General features: G+C 47.1%; 5 protein-coding genes across 5 annotated transcripts; 4 read left to right on the forward strand and 1 right to left on the reverse strand.

The window, feature by feature from the left end:
- Positions 1–10,349: 10,349 nt before the first annotated feature.
- N7446_010858 (uncharacterized protein) lies at positions 10,350–11,011 on the forward strand (the record flags this gene model as incomplete). The annotated part of the gene is made up of 2 exons (XM_058519601.1): positions 10,350–10,810; positions 10,876–11,011. The coding sequence occupies 2 exons, from the start codon at positions 10,350–10,352 to the stop codon at positions 11,009–11,011; spliced, it is 597 nt and encodes a 198-aa protein (XP_058368439.1).
- Positions 11,012–11,707: 696 nt separating this feature from the next.
- On the forward strand, positions 11,708–13,315 carry N7446_010859 (transposase; the record flags this gene model as incomplete). The annotated part of the gene is made up of 1 exon (XM_058519602.1): positions 11,708–13,315. The coding sequence occupies one exon, from the start codon at positions 11,708–11,710 to the stop codon at positions 13,313–13,315; it is 1,608 nt and encodes a 535-aa protein (XP_058368440.1).
- A 1,129-nt stretch (positions 13,316–14,444) lies between these two features.
- On the forward strand, positions 14,445–15,392 carry N7446_010860 (uncharacterized protein; the record flags this gene model as incomplete). Its single annotated transcript, XM_058519603.1, has 1 exon — positions 14,445–15,392. One exon carries the CDS (start codon positions 14,445–14,447, stop codon positions 15,390–15,392), a length of 948 nt encoding a protein of 315 aa, XP_058368441.1.
- A 136-nt stretch (positions 15,393–15,528) lies between these two features.
- On the forward strand, positions 15,529–16,854 carry N7446_010861 (uncharacterized protein; the record flags this gene model as incomplete). The annotated part of the gene is made up of 1 exon (XM_058519604.1): positions 15,529–16,854. The coding sequence occupies one exon, from the start codon at positions 15,529–15,531 to the stop codon at positions 16,852–16,854; it is 1,326 nt and encodes a 441-aa protein (XP_058368442.1).
- A 2-nt stretch (positions 16,855–16,856) lies between these two features.
- N7446_010862 (P-loop containing nucleoside triphosphate hydrolase protein) lies at positions 16,857–18,856 on the reverse strand (the record flags this gene model as incomplete). The annotated part of the gene is made up of 3 exons (XM_058519605.1): positions 16,857–18,334; positions 18,389–18,494; positions 18,587–18,856. 3 exons carry the CDS (start codon positions 18,854–18,856, stop codon positions 16,857–16,859), a joined length of 1,854 nt encoding a protein of 617 aa, XP_058368443.1.
- Between the last annotated feature and the right edge of the window lie 2,626 nt (positions 18,857–21,482).

Consider the following 21,482-nt stretch of genomic DNA (forward strand, 5'->3'; position numbering starts at 1 on the left):
CGAGAATTGGCAAGATTTTCCAGTACGAACGCAAGTCAAACTTTGCGGGCAGCTCGCGCAGGGTAGTACTGGTGACGCGCGCTCCACAAGCTCCGCACGCCGATGCCCTGAAACGACAAGGAAAAAAGGAACGAAGGTTGGCACCCGAAAGGTAACCTTATTGGATACAGCCACAAGGTTTATATGGTCCGAAATGGAAAAGGTCAGAGCTTGTTGAAACCTTGTCAGTCGTACATATATATAGGGCAGAATTCCTCCGTAACTCAGGATGTCAAGCGACATAAAATAACATTTTAAAAGAAAGGATGTCGATCTCCGGTCCCATAAAATGGCTACACGTTTAGTTCGCTTTGAATTCATCTGCGAATGTAACAGGCATCAACACGTGTTGAAGTTGATCGACAATTGAATTAATGCAGGATCTTTATTCCAGGCGGCGATTGTTTCTTCCTGGAGAAGCTGGAGTCGTTTGATTTCCGACAGCAATCGTGGGTCAGGTCCAAATTGTACGTCTTCCATGGAAATCTTCTGGAGGAGATGAAGTCCTTTAAACGATCGAAGTCTAGACAATTGGACATAGGTAGAACAGAATTTCCTGTGAGCATCCCAACCTCGTCTAGTAGGATCATTCTTAAGGTCAAGAATGGCTTCCGTGAGGGTTGAACCTTGGACTTTGTAGTCGGTTAGACAGAAAGCTGGGCACATTGGGACCTGCTTCCTCCGTATAGAGAAGCCTTTCAAGGAGATGGAGCGCTCTAATGAGAAAACAGGCATTACCGAAAACTCAAGGTTGTCGAATTCAGCGGATTGCGGTCGGTCCAATTTCAAAAAAAGACATGTAGGCGGTTTGGTGGAAAAAACGTACAGGTTGTCGATTTCAAATAATTGGGCTGAATAGGAAAATTAGGTCAGTGCTAAATATTTTCGGAAGAAAGACGACTTGCCTGTTGGATCTAGAACTACACCGGCCATAGTTCCGATCGCCCCATTCACTTGGCCAATACGGGAACAAATATTAGTCAGGATCACGGCCGGCATGTCCCTGGTATAGAGAAAGAGACCAGGAAAAGGGATCTTGGTCCCTTGGTCAGGTTGCTGGAGCAGGTCTTCGGCCCGTAGCCTCGTTTTAGTTGGGTTTGTGGTTTTGATACGGCTGTGCTCGGCGGGAAAGATGCAAATGGACTGTGATCTGGATATTGCAAAATGCTCTATTTGGACACGATTTATCTGATGTCGAACTGAGTTGAGCTTGGCTATGGCGGTGGCACATTCCATCCGAGGTTCTAGAAGTGAACTAATGACTTTAGTATTCAGCCGATCTACATCGCGTTGTGTCAGAGTTGCTCGCCGCGCTCGCGTGAGAAGATCATAGAATGAAGGATCATCTGATTGTCTCATCTGCTCATCCAAGATGATGACCTGTTTGAATCGATGCCAGATCATTTGGCCGTTCACATCTTCATCGTTGCCGTCTCTTGGTTCCTTCCACAGAGCGGGGCCTCGCACCGGGGGAAATTGGAGGAAGTCTCCCATGAGAATGACCACGGGAAGTCCCCCAAAAAGGTCAGGGGAGGACCTGTCCAGAGATCGAGCAATCATGCAATGGGTGTTAATAACACTGAGCATGGTGAGGTCCAACATGCTCATTTCGTCGATGAACATGATGGTCTTGTGTGTCCAAAGCCTTCTGACTCGGGAGGCCATTGCGCCCTTTCGCAGGCGATTGATGGAGATGCCCAAGGATGTATGATACGTGTTCCCGCCGATAGTGTCCGCAGCAGCACCGGTGGGGGCCATCAGCATAATCTCATCTTTGCGTTCGAGGAAGTCCATAGCGGCGAGAATTGCCTTGGGAATTTGGGATTTCCCTGTGCCACCTTCTCCGGTGATGCAGAGGAGGAGTTGCTTCCGTCGAGAAGAGTCATATGGATGATCCGCCCAAGCCAAAGCTTCGGATAATATCTTTATGACGATAAATTTTTGCTTCTTATTTAGCGGAATATCTTGGCCAACTAGTGATGCTAGAGAGACGGCTGTCGGATTGTCACCGAGTTGAGATCGACGATCCTGCAGAGAGTGGACTACGTCCGAGTCTACTAGCATAGGTTTCAGGAGGCCCTGTTCAATATCTTGATCGAAATCATCCAGCTGGAAGGACGAGTTCAGTTCTTCAGCAGTGGAAGCAACTTCTTTTGTGCTTGCGAGGCATTTAAGACGGCGTTCCCAGTTTTGTAGCACGGAAGGGGCAAGAAATCTGACACCCAAGGTATCATTGATAGAGGCGGTGGAAAAGGCAAGTTGGCGCGGGTTGATGTGTGGCATATTTCGGCCTTGTACTGTTCCCTGGAGTAATGCAGGGATTCGGTGTGCTGTGATAGTCAACTCTCGGCTCCAGGCTTGTCTGACGGTGTGGTAGGCGGCGATCAGAGTCTCCGCTGTAAAGTCCTCGCTCTGAGCCTGGAAGTCCTCACCATGGTCATCACTCTCAGAATCGAAACTTCCTTGCTCGAGATCAGCGATATGCCGGTCAAAAAAATCGTCGTCTAGACGAGTCGATGTACGTAACTTGGCATCTGCTTGGCAGTCTTCTTTGGACTTGCGAAGAAGCTCAATGTTCGCAGCGAATTCTCGATTATGCGGAGCGAGGGTTGGTTCCATAATGGCCCACACAGTAGAGTATATATTTTCTTGAGTCGAAAACTGGCCCAGGATGGCTGATAGATCGAGCCACGGAACAAACAGGCCCAATAGGATCTCAGCGACATCATTCAGAATAGCTTCCGTTGCGGGATGTCCTCCAGAAATGGAATCTTCGGCTGTCTGGAATTGAGTTAGTAGTCCCTTGAATGTGACAGTAGCCACGTGAGCAGGTTTTTGAGCGAGACGCTGCTTGTGTGTGGTGTATCTCGGATGAACAGAGTCGAAATCAAAGTCGGTGGTGGTTGCACTTTGTTTATCTCTCATTCGCACCAGCATGCAATATTCAAAAAACGTGAGACAGGCCAGATGACTACCTCGCCATTTATAATTATCGAATAAGCTCACAGGTGCAGTGTCGCCCACTTTCGTGCACGCTTCCTCTCCGAAAGGACCAGATGCACTTTGTGTCTGCGGTTGTTGTGGATGAGTCATAGCACGTACATATTGCCTTAGCCACCAAAGATTGACGCTGACAAAGTTGTAATTGACAGTGTAGTAGCTTGGCAGATGAAGCAGAGTACTAGCAACCTGAACGCCACTGACTTCGCGGTCATGTGCAAGAGAATTAAAGCATCGGAGGGTAAAGTTATTCATACCCTTTTCGCGTAGGCGCAGGTCTGCTTCTGTTGGATGATCCGCTAACTTTGCTTTTTCAAGCGACTGCTTGAGTAAGGCAGCTTTTGCGACCATCTGCCATGGAGAAACATCGTCCTTGGCAGCATAATTGGTAATGTAATAGATCAGTGACAGGGATTTGGCTACCGTTGGAATCCATGATATGTCATGATTTGAACGGAGACAGCTGGCCATGGCTGGATTCCAAGCATTAATCCAAGCGTGGTTTCGGGCGAGGTGAATCACACCAAGTTGATCTACTCTCGGGAACGGCACGAGGTCTCTAGGCATACTAAAACGACAAGAACCCTTGCTAGGATTATTAGCACGATACTTGAAACAGGTAGCGAAGTGGTGCTTTGAATGCACCTGCTTTCGCCGAGCCACCATGTTGCTGTCATAGGACAGTCTAAGGTGGAAGTCACTGTCGGATTGCACATCGCGGGCTGACGGTGGCATAGGAGGGAGATTGACTTCGGGATCAAGTGGGACGTTCTCATCTACGCCTTGGACGATGATCTTTTCCAAGTAGCTGATCATGCTAGCGGCGAAGGTTGTATCTTCCAGTACGCGTTTACGCAGCGTTCTGAAGCCAAGATTGCCCCTGACCCAAACCAGAGCATGCAAATGAAGCATACCACGGCCATTCGTCTCTACGACACCGTAATGATTGGATACGTCCCCAAGGATCCCAACATATCCCGTATTGCTCGCAAGAAGGCCGTCAAAGATGGCTTTGCAAACGTGATGAAAGAACTCGGCGACGGCGACGGGGTTCGATGTAGCTGTGGCTTCACGGATCGCCGAGTTTGCGGCAGCAAAGACGTCACCAGAAAATTGCACTCCAGCCAAAATCAAAACAAGAGGATTTCGCAAATCCGAAGGGTTGATGGTGATCCAAAAGGCGGGCATTCCATAACGGATGACGAGGCCCCGAATTTCAGCTCGGAGTTTTAGTTTTTGAGCGAAGGAACCTGGAACACGAGTCGCAATACTCTCCAGGTCGTGCAAAAGTCGACGGACGAGTGGGTCCTCAATCTTACGATGCTCTTCGAGAGCCCTTAGGGCATCAACTAACTGATCCTCTGTTAAATCAGCAATATCATCAGTTGCTGACTTCCATTTTTGCCGTTGAATAAGAAGCCCATTGGAAAGGGAAGATGTAGAGGTATACTTTAGATTTGAATGACAAATATGTCCAGCTTTCGAACATATGCGTACTGGTATGCAGAAATAAGTGCACTAACCACAAGTCGTGAAAGCAGCATGTTAATTGAATTGCCTCCGCATGATCTGCTGGGCCGACGGACTTCGGCCTTCTCGCCTCTGACGCCAACGTGGGGACACATCATCCGCATCCGCGAGCTGTCTTTGGTGCGCGAACACACCGGGAAATCGAACCTCATCTTCCCAGGGCAAATTGCTCATGCATGGCCATTGAAATGATGCTCCAGCTGGTGTTGTCCGAACCTGCCCAGTCGTATCCCGCGGTCGGTTACCAGCTGGAGATAATCGATATTCAGCGTTCGCTGGTTCCGGAAGACAATGAAGATAGTATAGAGGCATGGATATCCCTGCTCCCGTGAACTGACCGCATCAGCCAAGAGCAGGGATCGCACGACTTCACGTGCAATCGTTGCACCCGGAGTGTGTAGAGTCACATCGCGAGGGCCGTATTGCGAAACACGTATCAATCACTGATAGAAGTGTGTCTGAGTTCTCCCGTAGAACCACGTCTCCACGTGAATGCGGGTGGGATTCTGCTTGCTGTGCCGATTGTTCTCTCATCCCATGAGCAATGTGGAGCGAGCATTTGGCAAAGTTCAAAAGGGGGAGCGCATGAGGAAGATTGCATTCAAGACCGCAGAGAATGATGTTGTGAAGGGAAGAGTTTTTTTCGAGTCCTGCCGGGAACCGCCAATGACCTCGGCGCGCTCAAGGCCGTGGGGGTGCTGGTCGAGAAGGAGAACGCGGCGGTGGCTCGTCGACTAGAGTTAATTGGATTGCGTCCTCTCGAGGAGGAAGAGGTGCTCCGGCTGGTGGAGTTCGCTATTCAGCGACCCTCCGAGAGCCTTCAGCCAGCCAGATCATCAGCGAGATTCCGCTTGAGTTTCTACGTTTTTCGTCATCGGCCACCTTCTGGAACCGTTCGGCGCGCTTCGTCGAACTTGAAGGCGCGAGGCTGGCCCTCCAAATGACCGTTAATATTGTCCACCCATAACAGGTATTCTGGAACACCCACGGGTGCAGCTAGACAGCTCTCAAAGCAGATGTGATGCCGTTGCGGAGATTACTACCGTACTTGTCACAAAGCTGGTGGCCGAATTTGGACGGGCGGAGGGAGATATCGACACATCGCTGAGATTGACAGGTATTGGCGTCGGTTGACTGCGGCGGAGCCCAGGTCCCTCGCGGACTGTTTTCGTCGGTAACCTGGCGAGCAAAAGTCGACCGGTTTGAGCGGAGGTTAATGATATGAAGTATTGTTGTGATTGTTCTAGACCACAACGTTCATCTCTCGAGCAAAATTCATAGTCGTTTGCCTATTGAGAGGTTGGATTTCTACACCGCCATCTCGTGTTCGATTCCCCGGCTGAGCCCCAGAGAGCCTGGAGAGACCTGAGCGATGAACTGTAAGTAAAGCCCAACTCGGATTTGCAACAGTAGAAATTCCACACCTTGTTTTCTCTCGGCAAGAAGTGTGTAGAGGGCATTGTCTGCCACGTGGGGAGTTTACATTTTTTTCAAAATCTCGTTTTGTCAGCACCAGATGGTTGGTTCATTCCTAACCACGCCTCGGTAGCACGAGACTGAAGATATTGGCGAATCGGCAAATAGAGAAAAAAAAAAAAAAAAAAAAAAAAGAGGTTACTGGGTACCCTAGGATTTTCGTAGCACCTACCTCCATAGGCCTAGCGATAGCATACATATATTTTTAGGTAATCCCTTGATCATGCCAAAAGAAATAAGTCACGGGAACCACCACTGACAGACCCACAACAAGACTCGGAATGTTTCGGATTTTCAAGGTGAGAGCTTGAATTATGCATACTATAAGTTAGTGTACGGGGAAATTGGAGAACAGAGAAAAACGAACAAAAAAAAAACGTCTAGAAAAACTAAAACTCAAAAGCTTGGACTGATTGCTGCCTCACCGGACTACCCCCGTACGAAGTAGTATACCGTTATCTTTACCGTTGATGTTCAATGGTTTCTCTTTGGCACCCAAATAACATTCAAGTGTGAGAAACTGTTCGCATTTCGTCTTATCGCAATTTCATTAAAAGGAAAGTTAAGCTCGATCGTATAGGAATTCTATAGTCACATGAATTATGATACAATTATCGACTTCCTTTTGAAACACTGCCTGTGCATAATCTCTTTGAAGAAAACGGGTGGAGAATAGAACCATTACGTAGTGAAATTCTATATTGTACAGGGCTTCTAACAACTGTAACTGAGATAGACCACTCATGGCTCAGAGATGGTCTCTACGACCAAGGATCGGATCTCACTTTTCTCCACTTGCATTACGGGAGACTCTCTCGGGAGCACTCCACAACGTTCCAGATCTCGACCCAAGCGACCGGTGCACGTGTTGGTCTACAGAGCTTCACACCGCAACGATCCGTTACTAGGGAATTCCAATCTTCTAAAATACACATTAATCCCGGCGTATCCGGCGCATGAGTCGATCCCAAATGCACTCCGGGCAAGGGCCTTCTTCCCTTGGCTTTCTGTACATTTTTATTTGGGATGGGGGATTTACTGCCTACATATACACAATATCTTATGGGGGCTTGGGTCAGATTAGTCAACTATTTGCGATGCCCTGGCGAAGAATGTGTGTATCTAAGTGTATTTCTCGATGTGGTCAATAGCTTAGGGATGAATCTTGATCAATCTAGTAATTGTGACTAAGCACTCACCGACAGTCGGTCCCCTCCTGTCAGTGAGCCAATGCCTAAACACAAACCAATGCCTAAACACAAAAAATTCAACTATTCAATTTCAAACCCAATTCTCTCCACCAAAACAATGCCGTTTTCTACCGAAAAAGAAGAGATCTTGCTCTCAAATGCCCTTGAAGCCTATAATTCTGGTCAATTTAAGAGTATCAAGTCTGCAGCCTCCCATTTTAACGTGTCAAAGTGGAAGCTGCGAAACCGAAATGAGGGCCGACCGAGTAAAAAAGGGCGTGCAGCTACCAATAAAGCATTAAATGAGTCGCAAGAGAAGTCTTTGATTCATTGGATCGAGCTCCTTAATTCGGTCTATACACCACCTAATGCTTTTGATATTGAGGATGCTGCAAATCGCATTTTACAATACTGCGGTTCCGACCGACGGATTAGTAAAATGTACGGATATCAATTTATCCAACGTTTACCACCCCATATTACCCTCCGAACCCAAAAACCTATAGAAAAAGCGAGAATCGAGGCTGAATCTCACGGTGAATTAATTCATTGGTATGAGGTTTTTGGTGATTTTCTCAAAAAGAATAAGATCCAAGCCAATGAATTATATAATTGGGATGAAACTGGCTTTCAACTAGGCATTGGAACAAAGGAAAATGTCGTGTCTACCCGCCAAAATGAGACTATTGGAACCGGTGGAATTGGTCAGAATATTACTGGCATTGAATGTATTTCAGCTGATGGCTGGGTTATGCATCCTTGGTTCTTGATTCGCGGTTCTGAGCATATGGAAGACTGGTTCGAAGACGACGATAATATAGCCAATTACCGGGTTATTAAACCAACTTCTAAAGGCTGGACAGACGATACAACTGCAATTCAATGGCTATTGGACTTCCATTTCGTCACGAAAAAGCGAGTTACCAAAGGTAGACCTAGAGTTCTACTTATGGACAATCATGGTTCTCATGGAACCCCGGAATTCGAGCATATCTGTCAAAGTTTTAACATCATTCCTTATTGGTTTATTCCAAAAATGACACATCGATGTCAACCTCTTGACGGTAAACCATTCTCAGTTCTTAAACAGCGTTTTCGGCGGAAGAACAATGAGATTGAACGCTGGGGTGGCGATGTCAATGATAAACGGCATTTTTTTCGAATGATCAAAACAGTCCGCAAAGACACATTCAAATCGCAAACTATCAAATCAGCATTTGCGGATACTGGCATTTGGCCTTGGGATCCAAAACTTGTTCCTGATCAAATTGATCCTGGGTGGGAAGATGAACCAGTGATTGAAATTTATGGTCATACGCCCTCCCCCGAAGCCGAAATCCCAAGTTCACAGACGAATTCACCACCAAATACACCTCACAGATGGTCAAAAATTGAGGATAAACTCGAAACAATCCTCGAAAATGATGAACCAGACGTTTCAAAACTCCAAAAGCATGTAAAACGTGCTATTCGTGGAGGTAAACAGGCGCTTCAAGATCTGAACCTTGCAAAACAAACGATCAAAAGGATGCAAAAACACAGAATTCCGATTAAAAAATCACGACGTATTATAAAAGGAGCTTCAAAATCCCCATTATCATCAATTGCGGGCAATATCAGAGTTCATCGACGTGCTGCGAACGAAAACAGAGTTGAGATCTGTCGTGAGATCGGAAATGCAAGAATTCGAGACTATTGGTATCGCGCCCAACAAGCTCTCAAAGAAAAAGAAGAGGCATCAGGAGAGAGAGATTATATTGATGAAAATAGTGAGCTATTTAAATGGGTAGATCCAGATGATATGTTGGGAGGAAATTAGGTTTGAAATTGAATAGTTGAATTTTTTGTGTTTAGGCATTGGTTTGTGTTTAGGCATTGGCTCACTGACAGGAGGGGACCGACTGTCGGTGAGTGCTTAGTCACAATTACGATATTGAAAAAATGTATTTCCCTTTTCCTTTTTTTTTTTTTTTTTTTTTTTTTTTTTTTAAAAAAAAAAGGGGTTTGCCACGTTCAAGGGCGAAACGGTCCGCGACCGTGGTGGATCCGTCCAATACTGGCTAATCTCTATATTGTAAGCAATGACTCCCATACATGGAGACGGGAAACCTCATTGGAACCCCATCGTAGTTGTATTATTAGATGAATAGTAGAGTGTAAGTGCTTTGCAAAATTACTCCACAATCTCCGAGAGTCCTCTCTTGCCGGTGTCGAGTTGAAAAGTCGATCCCCTAACTTGGCCAGCCTGGAATGTACGGACGTCAGGAAAATAACCATCTTGGGTATTTACAATGTGGTGACTTTTATTTTTATCTTCTTAAAGCTCCAAGCTCGAATATAGAGACTTGAGTCAAGGAAGTCTATAGCTACATGTATTAAAATATAAACTTATCAACATCACTTTTTGAAAACGCTACCAACTTATGTGTACAATAGAGTATCAAAGGAGAAAAATGGGCCTAGAATACAACTACTACCAAGCGACGAGGGTTATCTCCTTCAAGTCTAACACTATAGAAGAAGAATTAATCCTAATAGAGCCCGCGACTCTCCAAATAAAATATAAAAATAAAAGAGATCTCGTTTTGAGAGATCCCTCTTTCGGTTCGTACGGCTTCTTTCCCTTCCTGACTCCACTTATTTTGGCTCCTTTAAAGTGGCGATCCTTATCGATTCGTCGTCGAGGGAGTCGACGATTTTTATCGTGATTGGTGAAAATTGGGGAAGCATATATCCACCTGAAACAAACCCGAAGGTCCAGGGGCATTTTTCGTCCCACTATGGGATCGGCTGCGGTTCCGTCAAGTGGTCAATTCCGTGTATTGTCAATTCGTCTATTACATCTTGATACGGATCTCCAGATTTTCTTGCATCACCTAACTTACCTGGCTCGAAATGCACAACGTCAGGTACCCCCATTATGATCATCCCGGGTGTTTGATGTGATTTTTATTTTTAATTTCTTTGATTTATCTTGCCATGAAACAGCAGTATGGGCAAGTCCCCTATAAAGACGAGGGTTAACCCCGAGGACAATTGCGAGTCCACATCAGTGACAGCCTTTTCTACACGACTTCGCTTCCCCTCTGCATTGCTGGTGACATACATCTTACCATGTCGCAGTCACACAACTACAGCTGGGTCGACCCGAACCTGCATGACGGGAATCGGCTCTGTGCTCTTCGTGGCCACCGCCCATGTACCTGTGCAGGGCTTTATCTAGAGCCCACGCGTCACTTTGCAAACAGCAGCATCATGAATCAGTCTTCCACATATCACCAACCCGCTATCGCTCCATGGTACGACTCGAACTGGTGTCAATCGGATTCTTTGGCTCAAGTTCCAATTCCCAATTCCTCCCAATGGAATCCATCTGTGGGATACAACCCCGCCGACCCCCTGAATATGAGCATTCTCGGTACCGGACACAGTCCCATGCATGGCAAATCCGACCTCGTTGCTGCCATCCAATCTTCGCCTGTGCAAGTGTACGCACCCCCAGGCAACACTGGTTACGCCCAGTCAGAGGAACAGTCTATCTATTACGGGAGTCCGGCAGAGCAACACGTCGCGCAGTGAGTTCCCTGACACCATATCTTTAACACGAAAGTGATTCATCTCCTATTAACTCTTACTGCAGGGACCCTCAATTCCCTCTGCCGTGTTACTGGGGTGGCCCCAAACACGGCTTGTTCCCCAACTTTGAATCGCTTATCAATCATCTGAAAACGGACCATATTGATCCGCAATACCAGGCACAGCCAAACCAGGCGTAAGATACCCAATGCCATCTTTCATCATCTGGTTCATGTGCTAACGTCATATCCGCTGTCCTAGGTGCAGCAAGATCAAATGCCGCTGGGAGGAGTGTACATCGTCATTCAGTGAAAAGGAGTCTTTGGAGCGCCACGTCAGATGGCTTCATGTCAACCCGGGTTCGTTTTTTTGTCCATTTTGCGACAAGGTTTGCAACCGCGATGATAACTTGAACGACCATATCAGCAAGTACCATCGAATCTCAACTTGGTGGAGACGATGCAAAGGGGAGTGTTATCGCACTTGAAAGGGGCTTTCTGTCAGCCTTCGAGATGAATGAGTATGGTTTATGAATCGGTAATAGGTCATGTGAAAGGGGCGTCATATATAAGGCACATTGGGTGGGCATATACATAGGGAAAAATGGGGTTAGAATAATTTTGCTTATTTTCGATTCTTCGGAGTGGGTGAGATATTTTCCTTGATCTAGTAGTATTATAGTGAGAAGATGGACGACTAGTTAGGCTCCAACAGGTTAATAGAGCTTTGATTGACTGATTGATTGAGAAGATGGACTAACCGGCCCTTACATTTTTTACAAAAATTACAGACCCTCCTAACGGAGGGTCCGCCACCCATATGAAAGGGATCACCCAAATGACAGATTTTTTTTAAATTTACCATTTTCACATTGATCCTCCACCACGCAGCCCACCATGCCTAAAACCAATAAAGAAATAGAGATCCAGATTGAGAAAGCAATGGACTCTCTCTCTGAGCAATCTAAACCCAATATTGCAAAAACTGCGCGAGAATTCGCGGTCCCCGAAGGTCGACTCCGACGGCGATGGAAAGGTGGAAAATCGCTTTTTCAAAGAAAACCCAATGGCCGGAGGCTTAATTCCATACAAGAGCAGGCTTTATGTGAATATATCAATTACTTTGATACGGTCGGAGCCTCGATAAATCGCCGTCAAATTGCTATTGCAGCCAATTCAATCCTCGAAGAAGACCATGACGAGAGCGAACCGCCCCCTCAAATCGGCGACCACTGGCTAAAACGTTTTCTCAAACGTAATCCTGAGTACTATGTACGACGGAGGAAGGCTCTTGATGTTGAAAGAAGTGCTGCACTTGATAAATCTGTTGTTGAGAGGTGGTTTCAAGACTATAAACAAGTGGTGACTGAGCACGGTATATGCCAGCAAGACATCTACAATTTTGATGAAACTGGCTTTCAAATTGGTGTCGGACGTGATCAATTTATCATTACTAGACATCCAAAAAAGAAGCTATTCAATGGATCTATCACAAACCGAGAATCTGTGACTGTTTTGGAGGCTGTTTCTGCCGATGGTTTTGCCTGCCCGCCGCTTATTATTCTAAGTGCAAAGCAAGCCTTAGCACGCTGGTTTGATGCTATTAAGGAAGATGAGCATCTAGCTGTCACTGACACCGGCTATATCAATGATACCTTAGCATTCCAGTGGATTCAGCTATTCCATAAGTCGACTATTGGCCGTACACTAGGTGCAAAAAGGCTTGTGTTATGCGACCGTTTTGGAGCCCATATGACGCGTCAATTCGTCCAATTTTGTGAGAAGAATAATATCATTTTATTCTTTTTACTCTCGCATACTAGTCATGTATTACAGCCTCTCGATGTCGGAGTGTTTGGTGTTTATAAACACTGGCATAGTGAGGCTGTCGAGGCCGCAACAATGACTGGATGCCGCAAGTTCTCAAAGGATGAATTCCTACATTCCATAGGGGAAATTCGTCGAAAAACCTTCAAACCGCATACAATTAAGCTTGGATTTAAATTGACAGGCCTTTGGCCTATTAATTCTAAGCTTATTACCGACGAATTAGAGTCATACGATCCATACTATGACAATCTATACCGGTCGAATACACCATCAATAAACTCACAAAACACTGAGTTTAGCACCCCAAAAACCGCTGAAAAAGTGAGAAGAATAAGCCTACGGCTTAATCAATATGATCCTACAACTCGGCATTTCAAAGAGGGGTTGGCAAAGCTTGCAAAAGGTGCTGAGGCGCAGGCTACTTTAGCTCTCCAGCGACAGCGGGAATTCGATCGAACACAAGCTATCATGGGAGCTCGCCACGCCCGGTATGATGCATCTCGCCGTCATGTACGGATTACCGGCATCATGAATTCAAACCAGCTCAAAGAAATAAAGCGAAAAGAATATAAACTGAGCGAAAAAGCCGATCAAGAGAAAACGAGGCGGAAGTGGAAGAAGGTATTGGTCGAAATCAGGAAGCATGGAAGGGCCAAAAAACGCAGTGGAAATTAGATTGCTTTTGCATTCTAGTAGTAAGTTGACTAATTCATCTATATCTCTTATTAAATTAATTAATTTACTATGTGGTGGTGTAGTAAATTGAGGTTAAAGTAAAATGTAGGAAAAATCTGTCATTTGGGTGATCCCTTTCATATGGGTGGCGGACCCTCCGTTAGGAGGGTCTGTAATTTTTGTAAAAAATGTAAGAGCCGGTTACTATTAGATCTGTTAAATACTGCCCGCGGTTGACGACGGCTCGTACCGTCCCCGGATCAGTGCACTAGTAATTTTTAGACTTCATTTGAAATTTCATTGTTTCGACATCAGTCAGAATATTATTTAAAATAATATCTCCAAAGTTTCAGCGGATGAACTGCAAAGAAGTAGATGAAATCAAGCAAAAGAGCCAGTAAGTACAAAATAAAAGTCAAGACGGCAAGGACCGTGGAAGTGGAAGTAACTTGGATAGGTAGATCAGTCACATTGTCGATCGAACGTACGTTACAAGTCATCACTGAAGACTTGGATTCAAAATACGGAGTACGGAGTACGGCTGTGTCTTGTGGGGGTGGGCCCTCGGCCGACTCCACACCCATTCTTTTCTAATTCTGGCTATAGTCACCCGTCGGGTCTTGGTCCTTGTCAGCTGTATTTGTCTGCCAAGCCATGTATCGATTGCAGTTCCTACCTAAGTAAGCATGCATGGAAATAGTCCTGGCAATCACGTCATTGGCTGGCGATGCAACGGATCGTCTGTACATGACTCGCGCGAGTTGGGGAAAAAAGAAGAAAAGAAGCGAACGAGATCTTTTCCCCTGGATCTGTACTGTACCCTAGACCAAACGGTGAAGCATTAGAGCCTCTGGGTTGGGCTGGATTCCAATCCATAGATCCTCTATTAAGTAGGCTTTGTTAATTCGTGCACCACGCTAAACCCCTATTAGGTCATCACATGATTCCCAGATGTACCTCGTTTTTAATTGCCTCAGTGCCTCAGGCCCTCCACTGCATCGGAACAAGCATGTTCCGTAATTACCTAATCGGGTAATTCGCCTGGGGAGGGCCTGAGCGCAATTGCACCGCTTTTGCTGTGGGTCTCAATTTCGTAATGTATTTTGAACAACAACCCCTTCATCCAACAATGTCGCAACCTTCTGACAGCCCCGTTCATACAACACCTAGGCAGTATCGCAGCCGTCTCAGTCCGGCAGAAAAGTTGGACAAGACGTTCGCATTCCTTCGTACTGAACTCAACTGGTCCCTATCCGACTTGATCAGAACCCTGTGCCAGCAAAATGACCTAAAGAACCGCCAGCGACAAACTGGGTATATGAAAGCTGCATATGGCAGGGAGGTAATTGACCTCTGCCTCGCTCATCCTCGTTCATCAGAACTGGAATTGCGCAAGATGCTACTCGACTCAGTGAATTGGGGCATGCCAGAGTATCGACGAGAAATTGTTGAGCTCGGAAAACAGACCGGCTTTGGCGAGTTCGCTGTCTCCATTGCTAGTGCTGATTCGCTACATGGACTCCTCGATACGGCTCATGAGCATGCTCCGAGATTTATTGGATTGTTGGATAGTGTAACATGCGGAACTCGGCGTGCTAGCGAGATAAGTTCGCTTTCGTCTCGGTACATAATAATCCTCGCAATCCTCTGTTATTCACAATCCAATCGACACAGCAACGTGCAGACTCTTCTTGCCATACACCTGCATGCCAATGGAGTTCGGCGACGAGTCATCGAACTGCTCGCGAAGTATGGGCTCTCTGTGAGCTATAGTACGATTCTGAGGGTAATCAAGTCTCTTTCTGGAGAAGCTATCGCTTCTGTGACTGCTGCTGGGAGGTCTCAGAATTCTGTTACTGTTTACGATAACTTTGAGCAAATGGAAGGCGTCCGGGAGCAGCGTGTTGAAGGAAACAGTACATTCCACTCAGTGACCGCCGGGGAGGTCTTTGAAGGAAGGGAAATGCCAGATGGAGGATTGAAGCAGACCATGCTTGATCGAAATGTCCGCCTGGAACCGGAAAGTGTGCTCCTAGCACCGGGCAATTCAGATGACGAAATTCAGCGCCAGGTATGATTGACTCGTATGGTAAGTATTCCCTTTTAACCTAGCGTGGTAGATTGTCCGGTTTTTCATTGCTAAAGCTGTGAAAGGGGTCTTTCCTCAAGCAATTGAAGCAATATTTTCTCCTTCGACGGCGGCATTTCCCAACATGCCAAAACTTGACGTCTTGCCCGTTGGGATCACGAAGCATTCCCCTCTTGGACCCATTTTCCATGACGAGTCGACAAATGAAGGAAACCTATCGATACTTGACAATATTTTCCGGAAGCAGTACGCTATCGACGAGGACTCAGAGCTTTATCGCACTCGGCTCTTCCTCGTATATGGTGATCAAAAAACCGTTGATCGTATTCGATCCTGCAAGCGCCTTCGGCGACGTGCCTCTCGACCTTATGACAATCTCCAGTGGGTCCTACCGGTCGCTGGCCTCTTCCACCTGAAGATGAATTATTTGTACATGATATCAACGTGCCATTACGGAGGCACTGGGGGCGATCCATCCACCTTGCATGATGCCGCTAACTTTTGGAGGCGTAAGAAAATCAGCAAAGCAAAATCGGATTTCTTCGCATTGGAAGAGCTGGTAATCCACAGCTTCGAAGCCCGAGTGGCCGCTGTGTACTGGTTACTTCTCGCGAATACCGGACTAGGGAAATCTTACGAGGATATTGATCGAATTACACGCCTACACAGCCCAGAGAATTTCCTCTCCCTAATCGAGCGCATCCGTGTGGTATATTTCCACCAGGCTACCCGCGGGGGCCAAGAGTTACAGAACCACTGCCTTTTCCTGCAGCATACACTCAACTACCTGTTGCTCAAGTACGCCATCAAATACGCAGACATTGGTCTTCTACGGAGAGCGGTCGATCGAGCCTGTGTTCTGTTCGCCGGGACCAATCAACGCAAGTATGCCAATGAGATGCTGTACTTTCAAAAGCTATTGACCACATCTGCAACTCCAGCGCTGCAACGGGCCATTCTCGCGAATAGCCTCATTAACTTGCGCGGCCATCAGGACTCGTGGTTTGAAACTGATCGGATGATGGAGTTCCATATTGGGGATATGAAGGAGATTTTTAAGGCGAAACGAGGATCCACTATCCATCTCGACTATCTCTTTGAGTATTGCTCCCTTAACTCATCGTTCTTCCGTCTACTCCGCTCCGAGATCGAGCGCATTTTTAACGTACACGTTAACCCGGAGCACACGGTGAAGTCGGCAACGTATGATCTCACTATCATGGCAGAGAGACTGGTCCGCCAAGGTTCGTTGGCATATAAAAACGATCGAACTACCAAGTTTGTTGCTCCGGATCTTGTGCGACTAGGTGTTGCCAAACTGGCTGGTGAGACAATGGAAAGGTTTAATTCAAGAGAACTCCGAGGGTATGGCATGGAGAGCGAGGAGCTCGAGGAATCCCACACAGGTGATCTACCCGTAGATTTCTTCGCGTTGGAGGACACGGGATGAATCTATCCTATCTGCCTTTTTTGCCTTTTTTGACTTGGCGTAATCGGTGGCTGACCTCGATACGGACGGAATGCCCTGTTTGCATCGAGCTGTTGAAGGGCTTGTCTCTCGTCTCTTGTTTTAGCTGCACGAGCAGCTGCAATGGCTCTGATGTCGACCCCCTTGGTAACCCCAGCTGCCCTGATGGTCTTGACGACCTCCCCTCCAAATCTCTCCAACCAAATCCACTTCCCCCCAATACGGTCTCGAAGATCATTAATTGTATGGATGTGGTATCCGTCTCTTGCCAGGTTATCCAGCAAGTGCGTGGGCATTAGCGCCTCATGAGCGTCCTCATCTTGGAAGAAGCTTGCATGGAAGAGCTGCGCTGCCCTTGTCTTGCGCCACTGAATCAAGTCCGTGCGAGCCCTTAGTCTTGCCCAGTTAGGGACTTTCGATTTACGGAGCTGTTGCTCTTGCTTTCGAGGCCTAGGGAGGATGTCAACTTGACTGCAACCAGTACAGCAGGCCAGCGGTCCAGGTCGTTGGCAATCCGTCATTGACTCCCCGAAGAAATTTAGAGCGCATTTTCTAATGCAGCCACGCGTGTTTATCAACTCCCGCAGGCCAGGATCGAGTTGTGCTCTGCGCACCCTCTCCAATTTTGCTCTTCGGGATGCATCAGCTTGGTTTTCCATCGGTTCGAAGCACCAGGAGTCCACCAACCAAAGGAAGTCACCCATATATCCACTTCCTCTTGCAGCTCTCCCTGCTCTCTGAAATAGTGTGCACATTGAGGAGGGCTGTTTCCATTGTATGACGCGGCGGATATCAGGGTTGTCGATTCCCATTCCCATTGCGTCTGTGGCTAGTATGATGCGGTGGATGGCGGGACCGCCCTGGCCTCGGTCGGGACGGCAAAAATCCTCAGATATTCTGCGCTTGTCGAAGTCAGCCAACTGAGAGTGATAGGCTTGAATAGCGGCGCTTGCCAAGGCTCTCTGGCTACCCAACCTCACGAGCCATTCGATCATTTGAAACTCTGCGGCCTCGATCTGGGCGATTGAATCCATGTACACGATCGTCTTTGGGATTTGACTCATGCTGACCTGCCCTGGGGCAGTCACTGCTTCGTCTAAGAGAAAACTGAGATCATGGAAACTAGCAATGCTGTGCTCAATCCGACGAATGGATAATGAGATATCTGGTCGGTCGATCGTTGTTTTCATTACCTCGACTTCGTCCTGAAAACCCGCCAATTGTATGACATCTTGAAGCATGGTCGGGTCAAGGGTGGCAGAGGTCCCAAACCATGGCACTCTTTTATCGATACGATGTCTAAGGACGCCAATCCGAGAGTAGTGTTTTCGCCAATCGCCACCCCACTGCTGAACGACGTGCAGTTCATCGATGGCAACTAAGACTAAGCGCTGATGAAACTCCCTATGCCGTAACAGCTCCGCGAATTTATCTGAGAGAGCAATCTCAGGCCCCAAAAGAACTAGAATCCTCCCGTTAGTGGGTCGTTGTGCCACGGCAGCTGGATGCAGCTTACTGTGCGTGAATTCTCCATTCATTATCCGCTGGCGCACATGAGCGTTGTTCGATTTGCTGTTGAGAATACATGGAACACAGCCAGATATTTTCTTGATTGACGCTGCCTAGGACATGTCAGATTGCATGAACCACCTGTGATAGCTCCAACTGGGTATGGAGCATGCTAATCAATTTCAACGCTGGCTGTTCAACCCACCTGGTCCTCCTCTAGCAGGTTTAAAGGCATGATCAGAAGGGCGATTCCGCCCGTTCTAAGTGCAGGAACTGATTGGAATATCATTGACTTCCCCCAGCCAGTCCTAGCTATGAGTATGAGGTCTCTCTGATCGATGGCCAGGGTTTTAATGGCCTCTACCTGGTCGGGACGGGGTTGGAATCCGTGGAGTCGGTGCAGAAGGTCGCGTAATTTCTCAGCAGATGGAGGATCTTCAGGCATAAAAGATACTGCATTTGATTTAACAGGCATTGTTGATAGGATGGGTTAAATTTCAAGGTATAGCAATGCAATTTGGCGGAGAAACAGGACAAATTGTCTCGATGGTCGCGTCGTTTTGTTGTGAATTTAGAACCTAAACTATGCGTTTTACACGTTACGAAATTGAGACCCACAGCAAAAGCGGTGCAATTGCGCTCAGGCCCTCCCCAGGCGAATTACCCGATTAGGTAATTACGGAACATGCTTGTTCCGATGCAGTGGAGGGCCTGAGGCACTGAGGCAACGTTTTTAAAATGGTAAACCTACGTTTCAATTTCCTAGTAAACCCCCTTGTAACAGTGACAACCCGCCCCACTGAATTTTTTAAAGCTATTTACATGCTTTTTTTTAGTGCGCCTCTGTCTCTGTCATCTCCCCCTGAGATGTCTCGTCCGTTCTTCTCCTCTTTGGCCTAGGCGTCCGGCCTGATCTTCTTGGCCCTTTATCCTCCGAAACCTCCCACCCTGCCCCCGAGGTGCAACCTTTCTTTTGGACCCCGACGGGTAGGTATTCCACGCCCGAATGGAGGGTCTCTGCTTCCGTTACGTTTATTACATGAGGTGCCATGTTGTATATTGCATTGTTGGGCTGTGTGCTCATTCCCCGGCTGGAAGCCGTTTGAGACGAATTCCCGTAAAGTATTCAGAAGTCGCTCGTCAGGATTCCGACGTTCACCATTGATGTCAGTCGAAACAGAGCCCGTGGTTAGAGGCTCACTTTCCCCAGCATCGAAACCACCATCTTGAGCAGCTTGAAGATCATTTTCGTAGTTGCCAGTGCGTAAACTGAGCGCGTAACCCTCTCGCTCACCCGAGTCAGGCTCGTCAAGATAAATAAGGTTGTCACGCAACTCAGGCGGAATGAAGTCATCAGTCCAGTCGTCTATCATAGGGTGGTTGATGTCAACATCTTGATAGACCTTGTTGTTTTGAACCAAATATTGGAGAGCAGCGAGCACCTTGTGTTTCCGTACAAGTAAGAAAGGTCTCAGGTCTGCATCACCGGGAGGATGTTTCCCCGCCCAGAGAACCTTAATCAAGTTATCCAAACTTAAGTCATGACTCGGGAGAATATGCAGAAGCGGTTCGGGGTCCTGAGGCATTACAATGAAATGACCCCGTATTGCACGATAGCTCACAGGTGATGAGTGTCCTCCAGGGCGTAGCTTGAGCACAATACCAACAGGGTGACATTTTGCAATCAAACACTCCTCAACTGGAGTAAGATCTTCAAGAACACTGGGATAGTGTTGACAGAATGTTACATTCACAAGATTCCTGGCAGAAAACTTAGGGATCGTCTGTTGAGAAAGTGAAGTCAGGCATGTTGAACATAAGTTCCAGATGTGCTGATGTTGGCCACAAGGATCAAGCTTGCCGCGTAGGAGTTGTAGTCTAGGATCCTCGTTCACAACACTATGGATATCTGTGGCGTCGAAGAGTCTTCCGCAAGAGGCACATACGGCTCTTTTGCTAACAGCTTCAATCGCTTCTTCATATCGGGCCACGGCTGAACGAATATGTGCAAGAGATACATGTGGGGAAACGAATTTGACGCCTCTACCCGCCTATTAAGTTCTTGCTGCAAAAAGGTCAAGGCTTGATCTGCAAGATATCGTATTCTCTTTGGGTTGGTCGGTGTGTGGTTAATTAGTTTCGGGTATAGCCTGAATTGTTGGCTGGCAGTCTGGTTTTGCTCCCTATGGCATTTTCGATGTTGCTGCGCAGGTTGGTCGCAGGAAGTTTCAATGATAAATGGGCTAGGGGCGTGCAGCGCACGTGGGGGAGCAGGGGCTAGTGGCCGTAGAGATGCCTTTGGAGAATTAGGGCGCCCTGTTGTTGAACTTGGCGATTGAGGTTGGTTCTTGGCGATAGAACCTGACGAGTAGGCAATCTTAGGTGCCAGCGGCCGTAGAGGTCTTTTCGGAACATCAGGAGGATATTCTGTTAAATTTGGCAAGGGCTTAATCTTTTTTCGCAGAGGCTGTAGAGAATTTAGACAGTAATCGAATGGCAACGGCTGTTAGGTTGATAGCTGGTCATTATTGGTCTTATTTAGAACGGGGACATCAGGAGCATTTTGTTTAGTTTTCGGAAGTAATGTTCGTTGCAATGACGTGGAGTTGGAATTGCCCAGAACAAGAGGTGTCTGCACAACCAGGTTTAATTAATAGAAATTAGCGACGCTGGGTTATAAGAGTGCCTCAATCATAAGCCAATCCTCCACCGAGAGTCTGTCTGTACTTTCTTTCACAGGGGGTGTTAACTAACTGATTCTGACCACCCGTGCGGAGGCCTTCAGGCGGCAATCATGGCAGGTTTCGAACTGGGTGGAATACCATGGTCTGGCACAACCTGAGCAACGGATACGTCGGGCAGTGGGGGATGGCATTGCTAAGAGAGATGAAGTTGAAGGGTGAACGTCGTCCATCACTATTTTGGACGAAGACGAACATGTCGCATAGGTGAATAGAAGGAATCGGGATACACGACGGAAATGGATCAAGGAACATAACGAACCGAACTATATCACACACGGACCAGGATATGGTGATATGGAGAATTAACTCGAGACGAATACTGTACAAGCCGAAGTCTGAACAGGGAAGGATGGAGAG

This window comes from Penicillium canescens, assembly GCF_028828765.1.
Source record: "Penicillium canescens strain IBT 15451 chromosome Unknown utg000007l_segment0_segment0, whole genome shotgun sequence".
Lineage (NCBI taxonomy): Eukaryota > Fungi > Ascomycota > Eurotiomycetes > Eurotiales > Aspergillaceae > Penicillium > Penicillium canescens.